Source organism: Neopsephotus bourkii, unplaced genomic scaffold, assembly GCF_033783945.1.
Source record: "Neopsephotus bourkii isolate Nb327-2 ecotype Australia unplaced genomic scaffold, CSIRO-AGI_Nbou_v1 NB_1526, whole genome shotgun sequence".
Taxonomy (NCBI): domain Eukaryota; kingdom Metazoa; phylum Chordata; class Aves; order Psittaciformes; family Psittacidae; genus Neopsephotus; species Neopsephotus bourkii.
The window spans coordinates 364,649-388,362 of NW_026902002.1; the positions used below are offsets into that span (position 1 = coordinate 364,649).

General features: G+C 47.1%; 1 protein-coding gene across 1 annotated transcript in view; it reads right to left on the bottom strand.

Annotated features, from left to right (window-relative positions):
* Window positions 1-23,714, bottom strand: part of LOC133221275 (TGF-beta receptor type-2-like) — a 33,159-nt gene that overhangs the window by 8,343 nt on the left and 1,102 nt on the right. Inside the window, 2 exon segments of the mRNA XM_061369999.1 lie at window positions 1,325-1,527; window positions 5,143-5,293. Of these exon segments, the coding sequence (XP_061225983.1) occupies window positions 1,325-1,527; window positions 5,143-5,293 (354 nt within the window).

Consider the following 23,714-nt stretch of genomic DNA (forward strand, 5'->3'; position numbering starts at 1 on the left):
AATGGGAAAACAATGTGCCTGCTTCAGCTGCCGGAGAAGTGGTCATCTGTATTGGATATTCCTCTGTTCAGCAGTTGTCTGTACCCCTGAAGATGACCCTAAGTTAATATTTAAGAGGCAAATGATCCCTTAAAGCAGACAAAAAGGATGTAAATGCTGGAGTCTCTGAGTGTGGGGCTTGCCAAGCTGGCCCCACAAACCACACCAGGAGGAGATAATTGCTTAAGGCCTGCACTGCTCTCGCGGCACTTCGCGTGCCGGCTGGCAGGAGGCGGCTGTTTGTGGAAGCCTTCGGAGGGGGCGGCATTTCCAATGAGCCAGTTGTCATTTCTGTGTGAAATTATATATCCCAGCGTCGGCTCTGGGATTTGACTATCTTTCCGTAGAAGTGTGTGTACCTGTTATGTTTGGCTCAGGAAGCAGCAAAGAACTGCCAAATTTAGCATCATTCGCCTTCATTAAGAGTGGCTTGTTTGTTCTGAGAATTTGCATTTTATGTGATTTTTACTTTTTTCCTTGCATTGCAGGAGAAGTTATGCCGCAGACTTGCAGGGTCTGCCTAGGCTCATTTTCAGCATCTCATTGTTCTGTAATTATGGAAAATTGGAGGGGTTTCACTTTGCTTTTGTTACAGGTCAGATTCCTGATGGGCACTTAGATAAACCTCATCCATTTGGAGTTAGGGAGGCTTGGACAAACCCCCAAAGGCTCAGGACCTTGCTGAAAGCATTTCCAAAATATACAGCCCTCCTTAGGTACAGAAACAAGCTACCTCTTAGTTTTCCCTCGTGTGGATTTACAGCTCCTGTTGGATCTCCAGCCATCTGCAAAAGCATCTACGGGTGTGCCAGACCATGCTTATGTGTGTGTGCATCACTGGGGTGGCTCTGGCCACCTCTTTGGGTTGCAGCCATGGCAGACACCAGCAGTTCCTGTGGGTGTGCTGGGCAGGATTTGCTCCAACAGGATTTATTTAAAGCTTTCAGAGCATTGACTCACGCTGGGTCGCGTCAGGTTTCAGGTTCCCCGGCTGATTTGCCTTGCACTGAAGGCACAGCCTACTGAGAGATACGGTGGATTTTCCATCACCTGATGTTTCCAGGCCAAGGCTGGAGGCATTGCTGGGAGGGATGGTTTAGCCACATCCAAAATACTGGGCTCAGTAATGGGGTAAGAGTTTTACCTAATTTTTACAAAGGGAGGTCAAAGAAAATACTGAAAGAGGTCTTTCTGGTATCACACTTCCTACTGTGATGGAAATACAAGTTGTCATTAGCATTGGGTGCTTCTCCCCCCCATAAATAACATTAACAAAAGTACTTGCCATTGGTGTGGTTTTCAAAGATGAGTTTATCGTTGCACTCCTGCTCATCTACGCAGCCACAGATGTAGATGATCCCTTCCTCACTGGGCTGATGGGTCATGATGCAGCGCGAGGTGTTGTAGTTGGGGACCATGAGGTTTTCAATGGGGCGGTGGGGGTTGTGGCAGAGCGTGCTGATCCTGATGCTCTCATTGTCCTGTCTCCTGAGTGTGCCAAATGAACAGACAGAACATTAGTCTTGTTGTTCAGCCTTTGTGTCACCTGCATGTCATCTTAAACCTGGGTTTAAGATCATTTCTTTTAAGCAAATTTGTGTAGGGGATGACTTGTTTGTAGTGGTTCTGGTATAATTTTAATTACACATGCTTTGGAGGGGCTTTGTTAAAGCTCTTTGTCTCTTCCAAATATTGAAAAGAGAAATGTTTAGCTCGTGCCAATAGTAGGATGTGAGCCAGAAGCTCTGATTGTTTCCAGTAGATAATTCACCAGCTCATAATCACGCCTTGGGTTGGGTAGTGCCAACCCTAAGGCTGAGTGCCCTGGGGCAAAATTTCTCTTTTACTAGCACCAAGTGCTAGGCCAGCAGGTTTGGGGCTGCATGGTCCTAAGAGAACCCTCCAAAATGAGGGTCCTACCCTGTATGTCACCCCTGCTGCCTTGCAAGCTGTAACATCTCTGCCTCAGCAGAGGTTGGGGTCTCTGCTGCCCAAATTTCACTTCTACAGGGGAAATGTGGGGGCCAAAATGCCTTCCTACCAGTGACCGCTTGGCTGGTGCTCCCTTCTGCTTCCCTCAGCCTGTGTGCGCAGGTGGAGTGGGTAAGAGCTGCCTCACCCTAGGTTCTCTCTGGACTAATTGCTGGTTGTCATGCCCTGTCATTGCAGGACCATTTGCTCCTGCCTCCAGCAACCTGCAGCAGTAGAGCCCTTCAGTTGCTGGTTGGGGGCTATTTCTAGAAATGGCTTGACCTTTGGAGCTACCAAATTATAATGTGAAGGCAATACAATTCCCCAGCCACGGGGCTCTGTCTGCATTTATGCCATGGCCTGAGATACCGAGCAAGTACAAATGAAACCTGGTGATGTCCCAGTCTTCACCGTGTCTGGGACTGAGGAGGGCTGGGGATGCAAATAAACCTTAGCTACTCCTTGTTTCCATTTAGGTAATTAAGATGCAGGTAAAAGTGTAATTTCTTGGCATTTCTAGGGAATTTGTTCTTTTCAAAAGGAAAGGACAGACCTGCTGGGTTTGGGGATTATTTTTCCCCCTTTTTGTTTCAATCATTATGCATTTCTTGAGGTAAGTCTAACACCCCTGTGTCAGAGATGATCATAACATCACCCAGGGAAGACTGAGATGTCCCTCCCATTGACTAAAAGACAGAGCCGGCAGGGTGAAGACTTCTGAAGAAATTTTTTTCCCTTCCTGAAGTGCAGATGCAAAATACCCCAGTGCTTGTGATGCATTTGACTGCGCACAGGCACTCGGCAAATACAGTGAGAACAGGTGACATACTTCAAGGCTTATTACCAAAATACCTTGCTCATGAAATGTGGCTCATAGCATCAGGGCTAGCTCCACAGTGACAATGTCTTAAGAGCTTTTTCTTAGTCTGGCTGCTGAGCATTGTTAGTTATGTCCTTCTCACATGTCACAGTTTTTGCTCAGCAGCACCTAGATTGGGTTCCCATTAAAGCTGGGGAAAAGTGTCACACGCAGAGCAAAAGGATGGGTTTGGCTCTGGCTGTTGTCTGACTCCTCAAGCACAAGGTGCTTATTTTGCTGGAAAACCTCATCTCTCCAAGTGGATTCAGGCAACACTGGTCAACGATGTTGATGAGGCGGCTTGGCTAGAAGATCCAGCATAGCCACATCCCAGTGCTGGGAGCTCCCTTCTTTTGATGTATGGTGGAGTTGTCCTTGCTGGACCCGTGGCTTCATCTCCAACCACTGTTAACCAAGCTGAGTGAGGAAAGCGATCCTCAAAAACTGAGATGCCCAGGTAGGCTCAAGAATGTTTTTTTTGGGGGGCAGATGATGGCATTTGAAAGGAGCTGGAACTTGGAAATGGGATTAGGAAGCAGTTGGTGTCACCACGGAGCTTCTCACCCTTGGAGGGCCAGACTGGAGCTTGTGTGGGCTGCTGGCATGGTGTGCAAGGCATGGCGTGCAAGGCATGCTGTGCAGTGTGGGGACAGTTGGCTCCTGCCCTGCAGGCACAGTCGGGGAAATGCAACCTGGGATACAGCCCTTCTATGGGGAGGATCAGCACCTGCCTTGTAGAGTCAGTGAGTAATTAAGAGCTGGGAGCCGAGCATTAGGGTTTAGTCCTTGCTTCTGGAGCCTTTCCCAGCGGAGGCAGGATAACCCAGCACTGGCTGGGTTTGAAGGACAGCCCTGGGTGAGGATGTGTGATGGGGAATGACATGGGCTATGAACACCTGGAAAGCATTGCAGCTACTCCTGGGGGCACTCAAAGGAAATTACAACCGTTAGTTACTTTTCAAGGGACAGCCTCTGCTTCCCAACCTAGTAGTGCAAAGCAGGAAGGTGAAGGTATGGAGAGGTTTCACGATGCCTTTGAGGTCAGCTGGGAAATCAGCCATAAGAGCTGTGGGAAGAACCCTGATTTGTTGTCCTCTCCCTGATGAAGTCCCCCAGCTTTAGTGCTCCTCACATTTTTGGGGGTTTCCAGGTAATTTGTAAGAGGAGCTTCCAGCACCTCCTCTGTGGGCTGCTCAGGCTGGGCATGCTGCAGGACGTGAGCACATTGCAATGAGCATGGGGATTTACACTGTGGGGGACTTGCTTTTTCCTGTACATGTAGGCTGTCAATGAGAAAATCGAGCGAGGTGCTGGACTGCCTACCCAGGATTTAAGGTGGCTTCTCCATGTGTGTGTAGGGGAATTTAGGGCAGGGGGTGGATTTTGTTTGTTTGTTTGGGTTTCTTGTTGGGTTTGTGATTTGTTTTCTTTTAAAGTCCATAATGCAACAATTACGTTGAGGCAAACTCCTCCGGGAAGTGGAGCATACAGCATTCATGCTAATTAGCAGGTTGAGATAAAGCCTAGTGATAAGTGCTTGGCTGGCTTTCGCTTTGGCAGACAAATTAAAAGGGAAGGAGGAGGAAAATCACTCTGGGCAGACCCAAAATGGATGTTTCTTTGTTTTACTCATGAGGACCAAAAAGCTGGGGGAGGCTCTTTTCTGGGCCAAATGATGTGGCAGATGCATGGTCTGAAATGCAAGATTGCGTTTCCCTCCCAGGTATCTCCTGCAGAAGCAGCAAAGGGCTTTTCCCAGGGGATAGGAAGGAGGTGAGTTATACCCAGTGGGTTAAACCCCACTTTGGTACCAGCTCAGACGTCCATGTGGTGGACAGAGACAGCCTTGGCTGCACCCGTGTGCATAAACCAAGGTTTCACCATCCTGATGAGGGAGGACATACTGGTTTTGGGGGTCAACGGTGCTGGTTTTGCCCTTGGGTTCAGCTTGTAAAACTAAATTCAGGGGTTTATGGGGCTTTAGAGGTCTGGGAGCAAACTTGCCACACTTCATGTCAGGCACTTAAATGCTTTATTTAGAAAATAAACAGGTACTAAGTATAGGGCAAACCGATTTTATTTATTTTTTTTTTTACTGTGAATTGTAGTTTTAATTATAATAGAGTCAAAGGGAGAGGAAGAGAAAGTCCTAAATTATTCTAATGGGCAATAATTCAAGTGTAGGGGTACATACATGTGTGTTCCCATGAGTTGCTGTGCGGTGAACACCTTTTTCACTGGAGTCCCACCTGGACAAGGGAATTGCCACTTACCATATGGCCACGCAGATCTCGTAGGGGTCCTCGCAGTAGGAGTTGAGGTTGCAGTTGCTGTAGCACACCTTCTCCTCGCAGGCTGGTGGCGTGGAGTCACACCACTTGCACAGGTTGGTCTTCAGGCTGCGGCGAGCACTGACACTGCAGGCTGCAGGGGCAGAGAGGTGGTGGAGGGTGAGTGTGGCCATGCTTGCCCGAGTGGGGAAAAGTAACCACTGTTCTCAGCGATTTGCACACCAGTGGTGAACAAACCCAAATTGACCATATTTTTTTATAGCTTTGATTTTCCTCCATTGCTTGGTCAAATGTGCTTTAGATGATGCCAAAGCCTAGAGGAGATAGGGGGATGCTGGCAGTGTGGAGGCAGGTCCTGATGGGTGAGAGCTTTGCAGAGCCTGGAGGCCACAAAGAACCACATTTTCCCGCTGTGTTTCCCGTACTATTTATCATCAAGGGCAAGTTTATTTCTTCCTCTACAACCCAGGCTGAAATCAGTGCCTCCCTCATCCTGAGTACATGCCACATCTGAAAAGGGACATCTCCAGTTCTCTGCCTGAAGTCTTTGTTTATTCCCTTCCCTGGGGGAGTGCATGACCAGGCTGTGGCAGCTTCCTCCTTTCCTGCTGCCTCCTCATCCTCCCTCTGCATGTTCAATGAGCCCAAGCCAGGAAACGTGTTTGCCGTCTGCTCCCCAAGCATCTGTTTTTGGCAATAAACCATGGGCTGATACTTAACTGAGTTCTGGGGCAACAGGGGCTGCTGCCTCCATGGCTTTGCTGCCTGCTCTGCCCTGGCCCAACATGAGATGCTCTTCTGCCCCTAGAGTGGCAGATCTGGCTGCAGTGGCAGGAATAGCTGCTGCCTTTGTGGAGCTGCTCTGCATGTATCTCACGGGCATAAAATTATCTCTATTTTTATACAAAGGGTGAATGAACTATGCTCAGTTAAGGGATAAATCCCAGCTAAATTTAAACTTCCTGTTCTAGGGCTGCTTATATATAAGCCTATATATATATATAAAAGAAGCCACTAAGTGGCTTATGTTCAAATATATATTTATACATTTTCATTTAAACACACTCCAGAGTTTTCAGGTAGGAACTTGAACTCAACAGTTAATTTTTCGAAGGTTTGGACCATCTGTGTCTCTACTGCCAGAGTCCACCAGCACTGGGTGCTCCCAGCCCCTGGGAAAGGGACAGTCATGGATCACTGTTCTGCAACAGCTGTCACAGGGCTTTTCCATCACCTGTATTAGTTTGTGTAAAAAACAAATTGAGAGATCCCTGGCTGTGGCTTGCAAAGGCTCAGTCCTGCAAGCAGGGCTCTGCTGATACAGGAGCACCCTGTGTGGGCAACCTGCAGCACCTCCTGCAGTCTTCGTGGTCGTATCTGTGACCTGCCCATGGCCAATGGCCATGCCTATGGTCCCTTTTTAACTCATATACTGTCCCAGTGGCAAAAAGGGCATTTTAGCTTCCCTGCTTCTCAAGTTTGGGGCACAAAGCCTGCTCTGAGAGCATCTCATGGCCCTGCTCAGCTTCCCTTGTTGTCCCAGACCCCCCTCCATGTGACAGCTGTAAATCACAGCTGGAAGGTGCCCCCACAAAAATAAACCATTTACAAGCTCCCATGGCCTCCTATGTAGGGCCAAAGTTAACAGCAGAGGGGGAACCTGGCTGCAGAAGAAAAGCCTGTTGCACCTGAAGGCTAGAAGGAGGAAATGTTGTTTTAAACGACCCATGTGAGGCTTAAAATGCAGCTCAGCAGGGATTATGTCGTGCAAGGTAGGGGGGGAGCCTGGAGCAGAGCAAGTGAGGATCCTGCCCACAACCTCTTGCACAGCATCCCACCTTCCCATTGGGCTGCCTCTGTTCTTGCCGAGGCACCTAGGGATTTTGTGGGTTACCTCAACAAATCCAATGCTTTCTATCTGTTGAAGGGTTAGCTACTGAAATCATGACTTCAGCTGGGATTTGAAGCAATTGCAGCCAGCACAAGCTACCCACATCTCCCTGTCTCTCTCTGGTAGGGGAGGACTCAAAGGGTCCTGGGCAAAACTCCTCTCAAGGATAAGAGTTTTGGAGGTGGATCAGAAATTAAGCCCAGCATTTGCATGGGGCTCCTGATCCACAGTGACAGCCACTGTGCTCTACAGGCTCTACCAGTGTTAGTACGTGGGAACAGAGAATTGCAGGTAACTTGATTTCTTCCCCCAAAACCCAGCCCTGCTACACCCAGGCTGTGCTCCGGTGATGTCACCATATTTCTTCTTTCACCCCTTCAGCTCAACCTGTTCATTCCCTGGTTCCTGCTCATGCAGGACCATGGGCTCAGCACCATCATCCCAGGGATATGTGGAGGCCCTGCAGAGGAGAAGCAAATGCATAAATCCAGGCTGTAGATGTCACTGGTGCAGAAGAGTGATGGAGTTTGTTTACACCCACTTGCTATGTTATTTACTTATTTATCTCAAGGATTTACTTTAGGTCTCAGAGCAAAATGTCAGCTCTGGCAGTTTTGTAGTGGTTCGTGTGGTGGGGATCTTGACTTGGCAGTCGTTTGCTCTGTGAAGGGGAGAAGCCAGGGCAGAGGAAAGAGTTAAATATGGAAACAAGATCCAGAAATACTGTGGTAACTAGACACAATTCTTTGGAGACAAATGGTTCTGAACTAGCTCAGGCTGCAGTTCTGTTATCTGCTCTGCAAGAGTCGGATGAGGAATACCTGGTTTTTCCCCCACTTCTTTTCCTAGGAAGCTAAAAAGAAGAGCACAAAGCCCACTGCAAGTTCCTTCAGGACTTTGTGTCCTTGAACCATTAGCTGGTAGGTGCAATTTAACTGCCACATCACTCATCTTGGCCCTGATTAGACCCAGATGAACACTTTCAATATTAATAGTTGGATGATTTAATAAAGCTGCACGAGCAGTAAAAGTAACAATACACTTCCATAAAGGGGTTCCAGATGTTGCCAAGGCAAATGCTAAACATCAAAATACAAACTTAAAAAAAAAAAAAAAGACCAAAAAAAAAAAAAAGCTGGATAAGCAAAACTTGGAACAAACTATAAACTAATTAAATGTGGGTTGAGTTTTCCAAAACTAAATTGAAGCCATAAGGATGTGATGTGAGCCAATAAATAGTACAGTTAGTCAAAGTTACTGTGGAATGACAGTTAGAAAGATGGTTTGAAGTCACCGATAGGTGGGCTCACAGTGAGCTTGGCTTCCTATCAATAGAAAGGCTTGTTCTCTTGTGCACGAGAGGGGGATCAAGTCTTCTGGTATCTATAATGGGGACCCCAAAGAGGTTACTGAGAGAATATCAGATGTTTTTCAAGTAGAGGAATAAAGGACAAAACTACACCAGAATTGTCTGAGTCTCCTGAAAGAGCAGCAGGGGTGATACCACCACCCAAGGACACCGGGATATTTTTTCATGCATGTTAGGGCAGCCCTCCAGCCTCTTGTCCTCAGGGCATCCATGCTTTCTGCTTGGCCACCTGCAAGGCCCACTGCTGTAGTCAATAACCCATTCTCCTCCCCCCAGAAGAGAGTCATCTAAAACAGCTCTCCCAGAGAATTTCATACTATCCCATCTCTGCAGACGTGGAAGCAGTCAGTTCCCAACAGAGGAGCTTTTTGCTCACTTGCCATGTGCTCAGCTGCCAATGGTGAACGCAGTGTAAGAACCCAGTGGGATAAATAGGGCTCTCATTAGCTTGGGTCTACCAATGTAGCCCCAGAGAGCAGGTAGGTCATCCACCACCTAACTCTGGCTCCAGCTTTCTGCACACTGCAGCCCTCAAAGAGGATGAATCACTAAGGAGCAAGCCTGGGGTGCACAGAGGTGGAGGCACAGTGCATTCATTACAGGGAAAGTTTCTCCTTCATCACTTCATAGCCAAAGTGATGGCAGGCAATGCATTTTTCTGTGGAGCAGAATAAGCAGTTTTAGTTCTCAATTATTCTCTCTAGCATGCTGTTTTGTGACAATTAAACACCAGATGGGCTTAAGGAAAGGTGCTTGGTATGAGGTATTAAGACACTTGAACAGCCCCCAGATCTCCTCCTCATGAGGTGAAAGGGGACCAAGGCCTCTGCCATGTAGGACTGCCATTACAGGACCTTCAGGTTACGCTCCATCTTTAAATAGTAAATTTACCTTAAATTGTTTCCTATTTTTCAAGGACAGAGAAAAAAATGAACATTTTTAGGTCATTAATGCTCTACAGTGAGGTTTACTCCCTCTTTTCTGTGTTTCTTTAAGCACTCAGGGATGGGGCTGATGCTAACTCAGCAGTTGCAGAGGAGTTCCCAACTTGCCGATACTGCAGCGGCTCTGGGAACTCCCTGCATCATCTTTTCCAATGCAGGTCAGTCAGCCTGTAATCCCCAGGCTTTGCAGTTGGAGAGACTAAGGCCTGAGAGATTAGCTGCCATGCTACATGGCTTTCCCTGACAGCAGCACAATAAAACAGGATTGGGGAGCACCTGTATCTCAACCCTGCAGCCATTTTGCTCCTGGAAACCCCCAGTAGGCGGCCTGATGGAAACCCAGCCTGTGCTGAGAACTGCTTCTCCACCTGGGTGAGCCTGGGCTCAGTGGCAAGTCCTTTGTCCACTGCTAAATTTAGGATTAGGCTCTGCCTTGGGCTTTCATGCATGGCTAATGACATGACTACACAATAGCAGAGCCTCTCATTAAAGTACTATAACAACAAACAAATTCCTTCCATATTCTATCCAGTACCTGGTTTTTAGGATTTAAACAACAGCAGGGCTGATGGACTCCACTGTCTTGCTGACCCATGTGAGAACACCAGGATCTAGGTGGTCTCCACTGGCAGGTTGCTTCTGAGCTGCCTCCTCCATGAAGCAATCACTAGTGCCACAGATGGGCTACATCAGGTTAATTCCTATGTCCCTGGTTTAAGGAGATCCTATGTAGGGTGAGAAGGCGCCATTGCAATTGTCTAGCATGACCTGTGTAGCAGAGACCCCAGCTTTCCTGCAGGCAGCTCCAGCCTGAGCTAGATCTGTCAGAAAGTGCCTGATCTCACCAGGATCTCCCCAGAACTAGGCCTTAAGATGTTCATAGAATCATAGAATGGTTAGGGCTGGAAAGGACTTAACATCACCCAGTTCCAACCCTCTGCCTTGGGCAGGGACACCTTCCCCCAGACCAGGTTGCTCAAACCCTGTTCCAACCTGGCCTTGAACACTGCCAGGGGTGCTACATTCACAACTTCCTTGGGCAGCCTGTTCCAGTGCCTCCTTTCAGATGCAGCTTGGCTTCCTCCAGCACAATTTTGCTTCTCCAGTGGTGGAATCTGGTGCTACTTTCAGCTGTTGAACTGAAGAGACTTTTAGTACCTTGCCACTCTATATATGTGTTTTACAAAGATTGCATCTTCATCTTTGTAGGAGAGGCAGAGCAGATCAAATGGAGCTGAAAAAACTTATTATCCCATTTTTTTGCCCCTGCAAGACACAAACACCCAGATCCCCCAGGAAACCCAGCAGCTCTCAGGCTGCATTCAGTTCAGAAGACCAGGCTCTGCCCTCAGGTATGTGGTCCCACATCGTTCTGCATAATAGATACTGTACTTGGCAGAGTGCACTATGGAGCAAGATACGAGCCAGTAATGTTTCCTGGTGAATAAAAAAAAAGCTGATTTTGATTGTGTTAGACATCAGTGCTTTCCAGTGCCAGAAAGGCATGCAGTATACATTTCTGGTTTGCTTGGATCTTCTTCAAACAGGCTGGTAACTGACTTATTCCACCACTTATTTTTCCTTTGTGAAAATATCCCTTTAAATTAAGTGTTTAGCAAATTCTGCTTAGTCCCATTACAAAGTAAATTGGGTATGAATTGTACCAGCAGACTTCTCCAATCTCTTTCAGATGCTTAAATTACATCATGATCTAACTTCACCCCTGGGAGAGATGAGCTCTGCAGAATACTGTCTGTCCTTCTGCTTTGGTAATCTCCGGTGTTGCTTGGGTACCCTTTACAAGTTGTCTATGCGTCAGTGCAATGGCCCTTCTTCTGGGGCACTGGGACACTTCATAGAGCAGTACTCTAGGGTCATGCCTCAACAAAGCCAGTACTGCTGAGACAATAGCTGGCACTTGGCAGGGAGGATTTGGCCAGAGGGATTTCTCTTTGATTTCAGTCAGTTGATGTCTGTGCTTGTGGGTGAGAACAGTGGCAGGGCACCCAACCCCACACTCTTCCATCTGCCCTTAGAACTGCTTCTCCCCTCCATCCACTGTCACAGCCCATCTTGTTCTTGCCCAAGGCAATGAAATTGAGCAACGCCAGGGTTCCTTCTCCTCCACCGTAGCAAGATGTTTCCCCTCCAGGAGATACCAGATTTCCTGCCCTGGATTTCACTTTCTGTTCCCCCAGAGCTGCTCCTGCGGGGAGAACCCATGTTCAGTCCCTCTGGGATTGGTTCCTGGAGGTTTGGGTGCCAGTTCAGGGTCCGGCTGGTGCCCAGGGATGGGGTGGGCTGGCAGGGAGCAGGCGTGCTACTGCAGGATGGCCAGGCTGGTGGGGACGCCTGTGACCGGAGGGCTGCACAGGCAATTATCTGCCATATTGTGCTCTTGCCTGTGTTTAAAAACAACAACAGCTCAACTGACTCATAGATCCTACGGCCTCTGAGTCATTTTTTATTTCTGGATTTCACTGCTCTGCCCTTTGCAATGAAAGGAGTTGCATGCGTGCGCACACACACATCGAGTTCACATTTGTTTTTCCCCTATAAAAACAAAACGATTTCCATACCATTAATGAAACAGAAATGATTTGACTTCGTGTACCCTGGCTTTTATTTTCCATTGTATAAACTCTGCAGATGAAATAATGATGGTTGTAAAGTAAACCTCTCTCTTTTTTTTTTCTTTTTTCCTTTCCCTTTCCAGGCAGCTTCTTTTCGAAATAGCAATAGGGAGTCACTTACAGACTTGGCTCGCACTGAGCCTGTAGTAGTTAACCCCTTCATCCCTAGCTTTTCCTCTGCTGGTATTTAACCACAGCGTGGGTGAAGGCAGCAGCAGCTTTCCCCTGGGATTGGAAGCAAAGTGAGGGAGCAGAGCAGGCAGGGAAATGTGGGAAAGGAAGAGAAGAACTGGTCCGTTGCAGTGGAGTGTGCTTGGAGCGATGGTTCTGTAGGTTGGACAGCTTTCCTGGGAGAGCTGAGGCACTCGCACTGCCATCTTTCTGCACAGACCCCTCTTCTGGGTGCAAGTCAGCACCACTGTTTTGTGTTTAGCCTGGCAGCCCCATCCTGGGTTGTCCCCCTTCCTCTGCACTCCCTGGGCACCAGCACTGACACCTCAGCAAAGCGTCCTCTCTCCTCCACGCCACCACTGAGGAAACACTCTGTGATAAATAGTTTAATTGCCAAATAATCCTGCTCTTTCTGTTTACAGGGCCGTTATGGTTTTACAAAGTACTCAGAGGAAAATTAATGAGGTGAAGTAATGCCCTAAGCAAGCAGCAGATACAGCTGGAGCTGGGTGCGCGAGCACGTGCCTGCCTTGCCCTGTGGGATGGGGTGAGCTGCCCTCTCCACAGGAGTGAGAGCTCTGCTTTTTGATATACCCTTACCATGACACACGGTCTGTCCAGGCAATCTGTCTGTCTTCAAGACTTCTAAACACACCACAAGCATTTTTCCTAATCCTATCTACTGTGCAGCAGCACAACCTCTCATCCCCCTAGCATCGGGTTCAGATGCTTCCCTGGTGCCTAGCCCAGGTGGGATACTGACACCAGCTGAGGTACTGTTACACTTCCTAGAGTGGGTGATGTGTTTCATATTATTTCTCTTGCATTTATTAAGCATTATGTAACTGGCTAACCAATCCCGCATGCGATGCAACCGCTGCTGATTCTGTGTCAGTGGTAAGTAAACAGAAAACATATTCTGAAGTGGCTGAACTGAAATTAATTTCCACATGCGAAGCAGTTCCTGGAGGATCTTCCCCATCTCCATGGGGCTACTTTGCATCCAAGCTCTCATGCAAACCATTAGAAAAGAGTCATGGAAAAATCGCATGCTCAACATGACAGGGCGTTACAAGCAAATCCTCTCTGTTTACTCCCAAGAAGCTGTTAAGATAAAGTGTATTTCACTTAATAATTTTTAAGCATCTTTGCGACTCCTGTTGCTCCTTGAACATGTTATGTTTGCATGCTGTTTGCCTTTTAGCTGGAGAACTGCAAACCTGAAAATTACTCACCAAAGAAAGTTTAACATTGAAGAGCAAAGCAAGCCAGCACTGCAGACCTGAGGTCCTGAAGCCCAGCAGATCCATCCCAACACGATGGGGAGGATGTTCTGCCCTTGCTCAGCATTGGAAGGACTATGAGCACCAGGTGAGGCAAAAACTATACTCTCATTAGACTCTAACCTCAAGCTCTTTCAGCATCATTCTTCTTCCTGGTGTTACAGACAACATCCTTCCTATTACCACCAGTTTGCACCCAGAGATGTTGAGCTGAAGGTGGAGGAACAGCGACTGGATGAAACACCAGTGGCCTTGCACTGTTTGTTTTTCTCACTGTCTTTGAAACATTCAGCAATGTCTGAAAATGTTATGTGTATTTCTATGTCTATTTTGCTGATGCTCTTCACTGAAACATCAGCAGAGTCAGAGGCTGGGGGTTACCCAGGTGCATGTTATTTACACTGGTTTTCCATAAGCCCCTAGGGCACCCAGGCACCTGCTTCACCCAGGCAAGTAGCTAAATCCAAGTTAAGCTGAGTTGCCAGATTACACCTGACTAGGCTGATAGATTGTGTAACAGCATTTGCCACTTGCTGGGCTGCAGTTTGAACAGAATGTTGGTACCAAGCCATGATCCCAGGGGAAGATGGTGGGTCCTAAAAGGGCAAAACAGGACAGCCCTGAAGGGGATGCTGGTGGACAAGTTCACAGCTCCATGTGCAGGTAGCCTTCTGATGACTCCTTCAATGAGCAAAGCTGTCCTAAAACCAGAACAGAACCCACAAGTTAGGGGCTTGGGGGCCATTCTGAAGGCCTGTTTACCCACTTGGGATGTGAGCAGGGATTCTCTGCATCCGTCGTTGAAAAGGTGGCCTGAGGGAGAGTTGAAGCACAGGAGGTCCTCCGGTTGCACAGGACAGCTCTTTAACACAGGATCTTTTCCTAAGTGCCAAGTGTGTGCCAGCTGTTGCAGGTTGATGAGTAATTATAGGAGGTTCCTACAGAACCATTACCATGCCAGGTAAAACCGTCCCTGGCAGACAAAAGCAGTTGTGAGTTTGCCGATAACAACTGTACTTATCCCATTAGGCATTTGGATGTCGCTGGTCAAGTACTGGGCTATGAAAGTCAAATGCTAGGAGCTATGATGCAAATCAAGTCCCACTGTCATCCTGTGTGCAGCCCAAGATCTCTGCTGGCAACAATTCCTTTCATTGAACCTATTGCCCCTATTCCTTTCTCTTCTGCACCTTCTGCTGCTCTTCCTACCCACATGCAGCATTGGAAAAGCCCTGATATGGTAAGCCAAGCAAGCAGCACAGCCTGAGCAACAAGTTTGGGGGCTGGGAGGGACAAAACTCCACAGCTGGGACTCAGGCAAGGAAAAGCTATACATACATCCAGTCCCGTGTGGTTACTCTACCAGCATCACACCATGGCTCCACCGCCACAGCAACTCCCATCAGCCCAGATGGCGCATGAGGGGAACGTGCTATTTCTCTTTGTAGGGTGGAAAGCAGAGAAATTTATTCAAGGCCCAAGGAGGGGGGGAAACTCCTGTGCACAATGTTGACAGCAATTTTAGCAGCCCTGCCAGTGCCTCTGCTTATCGGGGGGTTTGCAGGGTAAAGAGATGCTTTAGCGTATGCCATGGAGTGGTGTGCATATGCTGCCAGTGAAGTTTGTAGAGGGCTAAGCTAGCATGTCCCCCATGGAAAGTGCCTTCTGATGACTGGGTATTCACATGCCATGTTTTCAGGGGGCTCTGACATTTCAGCCCTTTGAAGATCGCTTTGCAGTGATCCAGTTTTGACTAAAGCCTGGTCTTAAAAATGAGTCCCTTCTGCCTTCCTCCCACATTGACTGGGAGAAGGAGTCACAGCCTGGCCATGCACGGGTGGTTTGAGCTCATTTTGTTGCAAGTTGTTCCATAAATTGCTGAGGATTTAACAGCACTTGTAGGTCTGGGAGCTAAAAGGCAGAAGGTAAGAGTCAACAAACTCCACAATGCTGTTGTCATCATTCTTGTTGCTCTTGTTTCTCGAGAGCTGCCAACAGTCTAGCCTATATCCTATTTAACAGCAGCTTCTGCACCTCATTCTGAGGAAGATAGAGCAGAGAGGAGTCCCTCTCTCTACCTTGAAAAGCAGCAGCAATGAGCCTAACAGCAAAAGCAAGTGAGCTGCAAGTCAGTTGCAGGCATTGCTCTGTCTCAACTACTGCAACTCAAGTAAACCACACAGCAGGTTTGGTTTTTTGGTTTGGTTTGGTTTCTTTGCTTTTATCAGCACACTTTACACTGGAATTCAGTTCTGTGTGTATTTTTCAGGCTCTGCAGGAATCCTGGATCTCCATGAATAGATGGAATTGAAATTTAAAGGTATTGTCCAAAGATGTAAACATGTCAGAAACATTATCTGGGTCACATTTGGGCAACAGGGTTCGCTCTGTTTTAAGTGCAAATGGTTTACTGATGGTTTACATGAACTTCCTGAGGAGTGTTTGAAATTCCTGGCACACATTTGACTTACCATCTGCTAAGAAGGACTTTCATGAGCCCGCAAAGAGACATTATTCTGGAGCTGCTCTTCCAATCTCAGGTGGACTTTTCCTCCTTGACTAGTTTGGTTTCTTTGCATTTGCATTATTTGGATTCCCAATGAGAAGCGGGGCTTGCAAGGGACTGTGTGACGTGCTGCTGGGGCAGACATGTTCTGTTACTTCTCTGTCCATGTGCTGTCATCAAGTTGTTCCAGCACTGCCCATTCTTTATGTCTGCTAAAATTATTATGAGTTTTGCCCTCATTTAGACCAGCTCTAACAGCAATTAAGTAATTTGTGCTGTCAGAGGGAAACTGAACTTGAACCTAGCTTGGGTTACAGACTCAAAAACCTTTCTTGCTTCTCCTAAAGCGTCCCGTATTTAGCGTATAAATAGATGCTGCATTCTTCTCTTTCACTTCTTTCTCGATCTCTTGAAAAAAATATCTTCTAAGGAGCTTGTGTTCTAACTTACCAAAAAGCACTGTCCAATAGAGTAGAATTCAATGTGAATATCTTCCATTTTTCTAAGCAGAAGAGATCTATGGCAGGAGGGCAGAGGCAGCGGTTTTTGGAAAAGAATTTTCGCAGGAATGGAACAGGAGACCTGTTGACAGGGCCTGAAGCACATTTTCTCTACACATGAAAGTAACAGGAGCTTGCACGTCTGTGTGATACCTCTCAAGGGATCACTCTTGCAGGTGAATGTTCCGCAGATCCCAGCCCCTGGTCAGAGCTGCAGCTCAGCTCCAGGGAGCCGCAGTGGCTCCAGGGGATGAGGTGCATGGGGCAAAGCTGCTGTTCTAGCATGGAGGAACAGACAAAGAGGGAAATGTTCTCTGTTCGCCACCCCTTCTCTGAGATCTCATAATTTTGCAGTGGCGCGTTGTCTTTTCAAGTCAGTATCCTGCCCCAGGACACCACCTGAAAGGTGTTATAGTCTGGATATCGCTAAGCAGCTCAAAAGCTGCTTCCCAAGCCACAGCCTGTTGCAAAGGTAATAGCCCTGGCATGGGTGAGAAAAACAAGCTTGGCCACTTCTGATGCTACTTGCAGACAGGTGAGCACAGAGCAAATATACAAAACCAGAGCTTGATGTGTGCTGAGATCTGTAGCCAAACAAATTGCCGCTGGTGGGAATCCCCTTTGGTGGGAATGTCTGCCACCATTTTCTACCACTGACTGCCTTTTGACATATTAAAGGCATGGCAGGAACTGAGCTCCCAGGAGATTCATTGGTCTTATTTCTGTGGACACTTGTACCCTGAGTCTATTTGAAGAAGGATGATTCATTCAACTGCTCATTGCTTATGGCTCTGTGTGTCACTTCCCATTGTAAGAAGAGGGGTCTTGTTTGCTATCATGGACTGGTTGGACTAATTTTGGGATAGGTCTAGTGTGGAAAAAATGCTTTATGCAGCAAGACAGCAGCTGATTCAGTTACTTCCACGCTGGATGTTAGTGTCTAGAGTCTCCCAGGCAGGAAGTTTCATCAAGCAAAATCAGACGGATGTTTCTCATCATGTCCCAGCTGTGTTAACTAGTGACCTGCTCTGCCAGACATTGTCAGAGGACATCGGCATTCATCCTTCATGAGTGGCATCTTATTAAAGATCCACCTGAAAACAGGAATGGATCTTGAAAGAAATACCTATGCCAGCATTAGTTGTAAAGACCTTTGTAGTACATGTGGTCATGGCACTCCTAAGAACAGTTTACAGGAAGGGGTCTGATTTGCTGATTTTGCAGAAGGGAAGAAATTCTTCTCTAGATTTCCAGTGCTGGGCACAGTATGAATTCATATTGGCAGTATCATCTTTCTGGCGGGGTGCACAGTGCACCAAGGTCAAGCCTTCTGGTTTGGGGTGGCTAAAATGAAAAGGGATCAGTTATCAAAATCTGAGAGTTTCACATTGTTGATCTAAAAAAAAGGCGTATAACAACCAGCAGGCCAGGCACTTCGGCATATATCTCTGGGCCTCCCAGAAGCAGCAACATTAAGTGTGCTGTTCCCAGAGGGAACATCTTCACAAGTGTGTTGAAGGGAGTGTTTACTGTCCACCGACACAAAAAGATTAGGAGACGCTCAGATACTGGGGCAAGGAGATGCCTTATCAAATGACTGGATCTGATCAGTTGGTGTCACCTTAGGTGATTGCTTCAGGGCTCAGCCCTGCCTAGACCCCAGACCTGGGCAATAAACCAGCTCTGTTTGCTGATTGCCATAGTTGCACTGGTTTCAGTTGCTGGCACAAGCTCACCTGCACTGCTTTGCATGCAGGGCATGTATTAGGGTGTGACAGCCCTGGAGACATGGACTGTCTAGCTCCCAGGCTCTGACCAGGCATGGTCAGAGGACTTGCCATAATATGCTGCAAGTCAGGGAGAACAGTTCTTTGCAGGCTGAGTGAAAGCAGGCAGATGTTTCCTTCAGATACCTTCAGGCATCATCAGCACTGACTCTGGAGCCAGGGTGGAAGCTGCTGGACAGATCTTTCTTTGGACCTCTGCTCACCCTGAAGGGCTGAAGTTTCATGTCCAGTGTAAATGACATGGAGCTGAAAGGAACATCTCCATCCACAGCATGGGTAGGTGAGAGATATTGCTTCAGGCCCAGGCAGAGCGTATGATAATGCTTCAACCATGCGGATAATGAGTCGTGGCCAAGGCATGGGTTGAACTGGAGCGCAGGACTCTGCAAAGTGACACTCAGCAGCTGCCACCGCTGGAACAGCACATCAGCTCCCCATTATAGCTTGCTCTTGCTGATCGCTGCAAATCGCACACCGCAAATGCTGAAATGGTCTTCTTTCTAATATGTTTTTTTATTTTAATATTGAATCCAGATGTAAATAATCCTGTCTAGTCAAGGGTGACACTTGGGCTGAGGCATATCCTCGGAGCTTCTAGAATCCACGTGGCGATAGTCCTCTGTTCAGTGCAGACTGGCAGGCTGCGGTGTACAGCTGGATATATTAATTGCCCCAACACCGAGATTCATGTGTATATAAATCAGCTGTCATTTGTCAGGCGTGTTCCTGGCTTATCAGTGGGAACCAAAACACCGCAGTGGAACAGCCCCATGAAAGGGTAAGTCCTGGAGCAGCATAATTGGTGGGAGCATGGGCCACAGAGGGGCTTGCACAATAAACAGGCTCTCCCACTTCTAAAAGATTGACAGCTACCAGGAGTTGGCAGGAGAGAGTTTCAGCCATGTAACATAAAGATGAACCGACAATCAAGAAATATGACTCTGGTGGAGGTTACAGACCCTTTCCGGAGGCAGGATCACAACAGTCATCTCTGAACTCAGGGATGTGCATGCAAGCCAGGGCCAAGAGGGCTTTCAGCCACCCCTTCATTTCCCCCTGAAGATCCCCAAGGAAATGTTATCCCACAGTTGGGGTCCAGCATGGAGATAATGTAGCTGTAATCCACAGGTTTGATAAGGCAAGCAGCCATCAGTAGTGTTATCTCCCCTCTGCATGGAGGCCCCTTCCAGCACGAGGCTTTCACTTGGCACACAGTGCTAAACATTGGATGTGAAAAGAGCAAAGTGTGTGGGAGCTGCTGGTTTTGTCTCCTTGGAGGGACTGTTTTTTTTAAATAAAAGGATCAGATGTTGCGCTTCCTTGAAAACACGACGAGCTATGGGAGAGTTCATCAGTTTATAGCAAACTGCAACGCTGTGCAGCCCGGCTGAAAGCAAATGTTATTGCAAAGAGTTATCACTAAGGGGAGAGGAAAATAATGTCCTGAGGAAATAAGCTCGACAGAACAAACCATGAAACAATATAAAGCTGTGGAGGACAGGCAGTAGAGTTGAATACTTTCTCAGAATAAAAGCCCCCAGTCACCTGTTTTTAATGCCAATGTTTGCTTTCTGCATATTCAGTGAATGCGTGGGATACATCTGTTCAGGACTCCATTTCTAATGGGAGCAACAAACGTGATTGCAGCTGGCTGAACTTTTTTACTACCAGTACACAAAAATGTCTTTGTGACCATCGTTAGTAGTGATAACACCAGTGAAACGCCATTAAAATCAGGTTTGGGCTTGGTTTTGTTAGAAAATGGTGTGTTTCAATTTCATGATTCATGGAATTATATTTCAAAAAGGACATTCCTCCCAAACGCCCCCCACAAAAACACAGATTTGAGTAGCTTTAATGATGACCAGCCCCTCTGAGGCCTGAGCAAAGCTGGAGATGCAAGGGGAGAGGAAATGCCTGCTTTCATAAATCTGATATAGCTGTACACTGCCAGCTTCAGTTAGTCTAACTTGCACCAGGGGCTGAAACTGCAGCATCAGGTTTGGAGAAGCGTACAGGCAAATTCAAAATAATCCATCACTTTCCTTGCTGAGCCTCACACCACTTCCAACACTGCAGAGGACACCGGGTTTGCACTGTCAGGGTTTTTCTTGGGCTTTCCCCTTTCATTTCCTAACTGGAGAATGTATTGCAATTTTGTGCTTATTTAGCCTCATGGTAGGATGGGCAACTTTCTCCTTCAGGCAGCGGGATGCTGTGCCTGCTTCCAACCGGGGTACCAACACCCAGCCGACATGGGACCCCTGCAGCCCCCTGGTTTGTTTTGAGGGAGATAATTTCTTCCTTGGTGTTTTGGCTGCCTTAAAAACAACATCAAAACAAAATATGCTGCTACTTGAGGACTGTCATAACCCTGCACCCATGTGTCCTGGGGCAGGCAGCACCCACCTCCATGTGCTGCGTAGCCTCAGAGGAGAGGCCTGCTCTGCTGCTCCAGCTCAGCTTTGGACATGTAAAGCGCCTTTCCACAAATGGATGCATTTGCTTGTGAAATGGAGGGTGACTCTTCCTTCATCCTCTTCCTTCTCTCATGCTATCATTAGCTCAGGTTTCATCCCATGTTACTGGATTGTGCGTATAATTGGTGTTGGGCTGCAATCCCAATAGCTGCCCTGCCTGAGGAGCTTGGTGGCAGTATGACCCCTGGTTTTAGTTCTGGCGACCTGAGAAATGAGAGGCCAGCTTCTTGAACGAGCTGCCTGAGGAGCCTGGGATAGGTCAGAGATTTCTTGAACAGATCAAAAGCCAGAGATGTTTTCCTGACAGCCCTGGAGCTCCCTGTCATGATTTATGAATTATATATGCTACATGTATTTAGCCAAAGAGGCTCATTGCGGGAACTGGGGCTGGCTTGTGTAAGCAGGGAAGAGCATGTGGCTTCAGAGAGCCACCACCTACCAAGAGATACCACCTTGAATGTGCTTTCTGTGAAGCCATCAAAGTGCCTTGAGGGACGGTGGCAAAGGGAGTCCAGGAGAGTCCCACCAAAAAATGTCAGGATATTTTAGCAAGCCAGCATTTTAATGGGAGACTGAGTTACAGGAAAACAGACCCAAACCTGGACTTGCAGCAGCAGACGTGCAGCCTTCCCTTGTTTCACAAATCCTCTTTCTCTGGAGCTTCAGCAGATCCCCTGGGATACATCTCTCCCTTCCTAAGTGCTACATGCCCTGGCAGATGGTAAGTTTCATATCCTCTTTTGGAGGTTGAATGCCCAAAGGCACTCTGCTGGGCTCCTGGGGCTCTTCATGCCCTGGGAGCTGTCGTCACACTAGTGACACTTAGCTCACATTCTTTAGGTTGTCTCAACAGCTCAGAGAGTTGTGGTGCTTTCCCCTCTGTGAGACAAGATTTTACTCACCCCCATGCTTGCATGACCTGACCTGAGCCCTGCTCCTGACAGACCACAAGGGAGACTTTCCTGATTCCGATACAAAACAGAGCAGGAAAACTCCTGTTTATTAACTTTAAGGCTGTAGTGTTTCCATGTGCACAATACAGTAATCCTGATATCAAGTATGTAGCTTCTGAATGCTGAGCAGATAGTCTTGCAGTCTTGAAGGCTTTGAGCACAAAAATTCACCACATCCTGAGCCTGAGTAATTACCTGTTGGAACAACTCTACTGTGTTGGGCTCCAACACAAAAGCACCCGGTTTTAGCTTCCAGCCTGTAAATCTTGTTTTCCCTGTGTCCCATAGAAGAGGAAGCCTTTTGCCAGAAAGTATCTTTCTGGGGCCTGGTTGCAGATGATGCCTAGCTCAGCTCCCAGCTCCCTCCTCTCCAAACCAAAGACACTGAAAGCTCTCAGCCCCTGCACTGTAAGACAGGTTTTGCAATCCCCAATGAGCCTTGTAATTTTTTTTGTCTTGGGTTAGGTAAATCCAGAACCGTGCCAGCTCTCTGCTCTGGAAGGATTCCCCGCTCACCTGTGTGAGTTTGTGTTAGCAGTGGTGCAACTCCAGCTCCTGTCTGCACCTCCTGCTGAGAAAGCCACGTAAAGATGCTGCCCTCCAGCAGCCACTGCCACGGGGGAGAAGTTGAAGGGTAGATTTTTGGAAACCTTGCTAGGGCTGGACAAGGAAAAATGGGGAAATCCAGTAGCTGAAATCTCAGTCTGTCAGTCTACAGTCCTTTTCTCTATCACATATGGATGAAAGCAGTCAGATCTGCTGTCTGATCTCAACCATATTAGTGATAAAGGGATAGAGACAGGTAATGTGGAGCACAAATCGGGATCTCTCCTGCTCTTGTGTAAACTCTTACGGAGAGGAGCAAAGTCCCTAATGATGCTCAGATGGAATTATTCTGGGATAAGAGATGCAATATGGGCCATGGCAAGTCTTGAATCTCTGCACTATGAGGAGTGATTTTGCTGCTCTCACCAAGCTGAGTTGTGGGATTTATTGCTTGAAGAACAGCTGGATGTCTATTTTCTGTCAATTTGGGGAACCTGCTTTTTTCCCTTCTCCCTGAAGTCAATGCAAAGTGGGATCCCAGGGTACTTTACTGCCTCAGAATGACTGTAGGGTCAATCTTAGCACTGTATGTTCAGGGAAGTGGATGTAGCTCCAAAAGATGTCTGTCAGTGTTGAGCTGGAAAGCAAGCTTTGGCTTACTTTTTTTTTCCCCATAGAGAGGCAAATTTTGTCATCATATCACTCATGTAACCTTTCGGATGAACTTAGTAATCATAATATGTTTTGGTTTGGCTTCCTTCAGATTAAAACCCTTGCCTTTCAGAAAAAGGAAGCCATAAGTTAAATAACTCCAAAATTAGGTATTTCTGAAGGATAATTAGTGGTCTTCTTTCTTACCAAAAACAACCCAAGGCTGTGCTTTAAATAATACCTTGTAATAATTCCTTCAGTTCTGCTCCAAATGTGATTAATTTAGCAGGATGTTATCAGTATAGCATCCTACATTTCAAACCACACTTTAGGGTATTATCTACAATAAAGAATTCTATGTACCTCCATAACTTTCTGAAAAGTCAATCAGACCTTTTGTCCTAAGTCTCCCCATCTGGGTCTCTTTGCTTCAAGAGTTGCAGGAAGGCTTGTATTTGCCTACACACCAACTGATCATATTCTTTCATTCCCTATTCCTGTAGATAGGGGGACTCCTGTAAAGTGAATGCAGATACAGATCCCTGCCCCCAGTTGTTTCACTTGGATGCAAAAATAGTGGAATTATAATCCTCCTACTTCATTGCTTTGAGCAAAAAGCAATTTCAGTTGCACTGGAATTTCCACAGCGAGGGGAATGGGTCTGTGTTTGTAAAAGAGTTCACTGTAAAAAGTGCCATTGTCCATGCAAATATATAAATATATACTATATAGGGATATATGTGTGTATACACATACACAGGCACTGTATATACAGAAAGATACACACACATACTTAGAAGATGTGTATATAACACTCACTTATATACAAATCTATTCCTT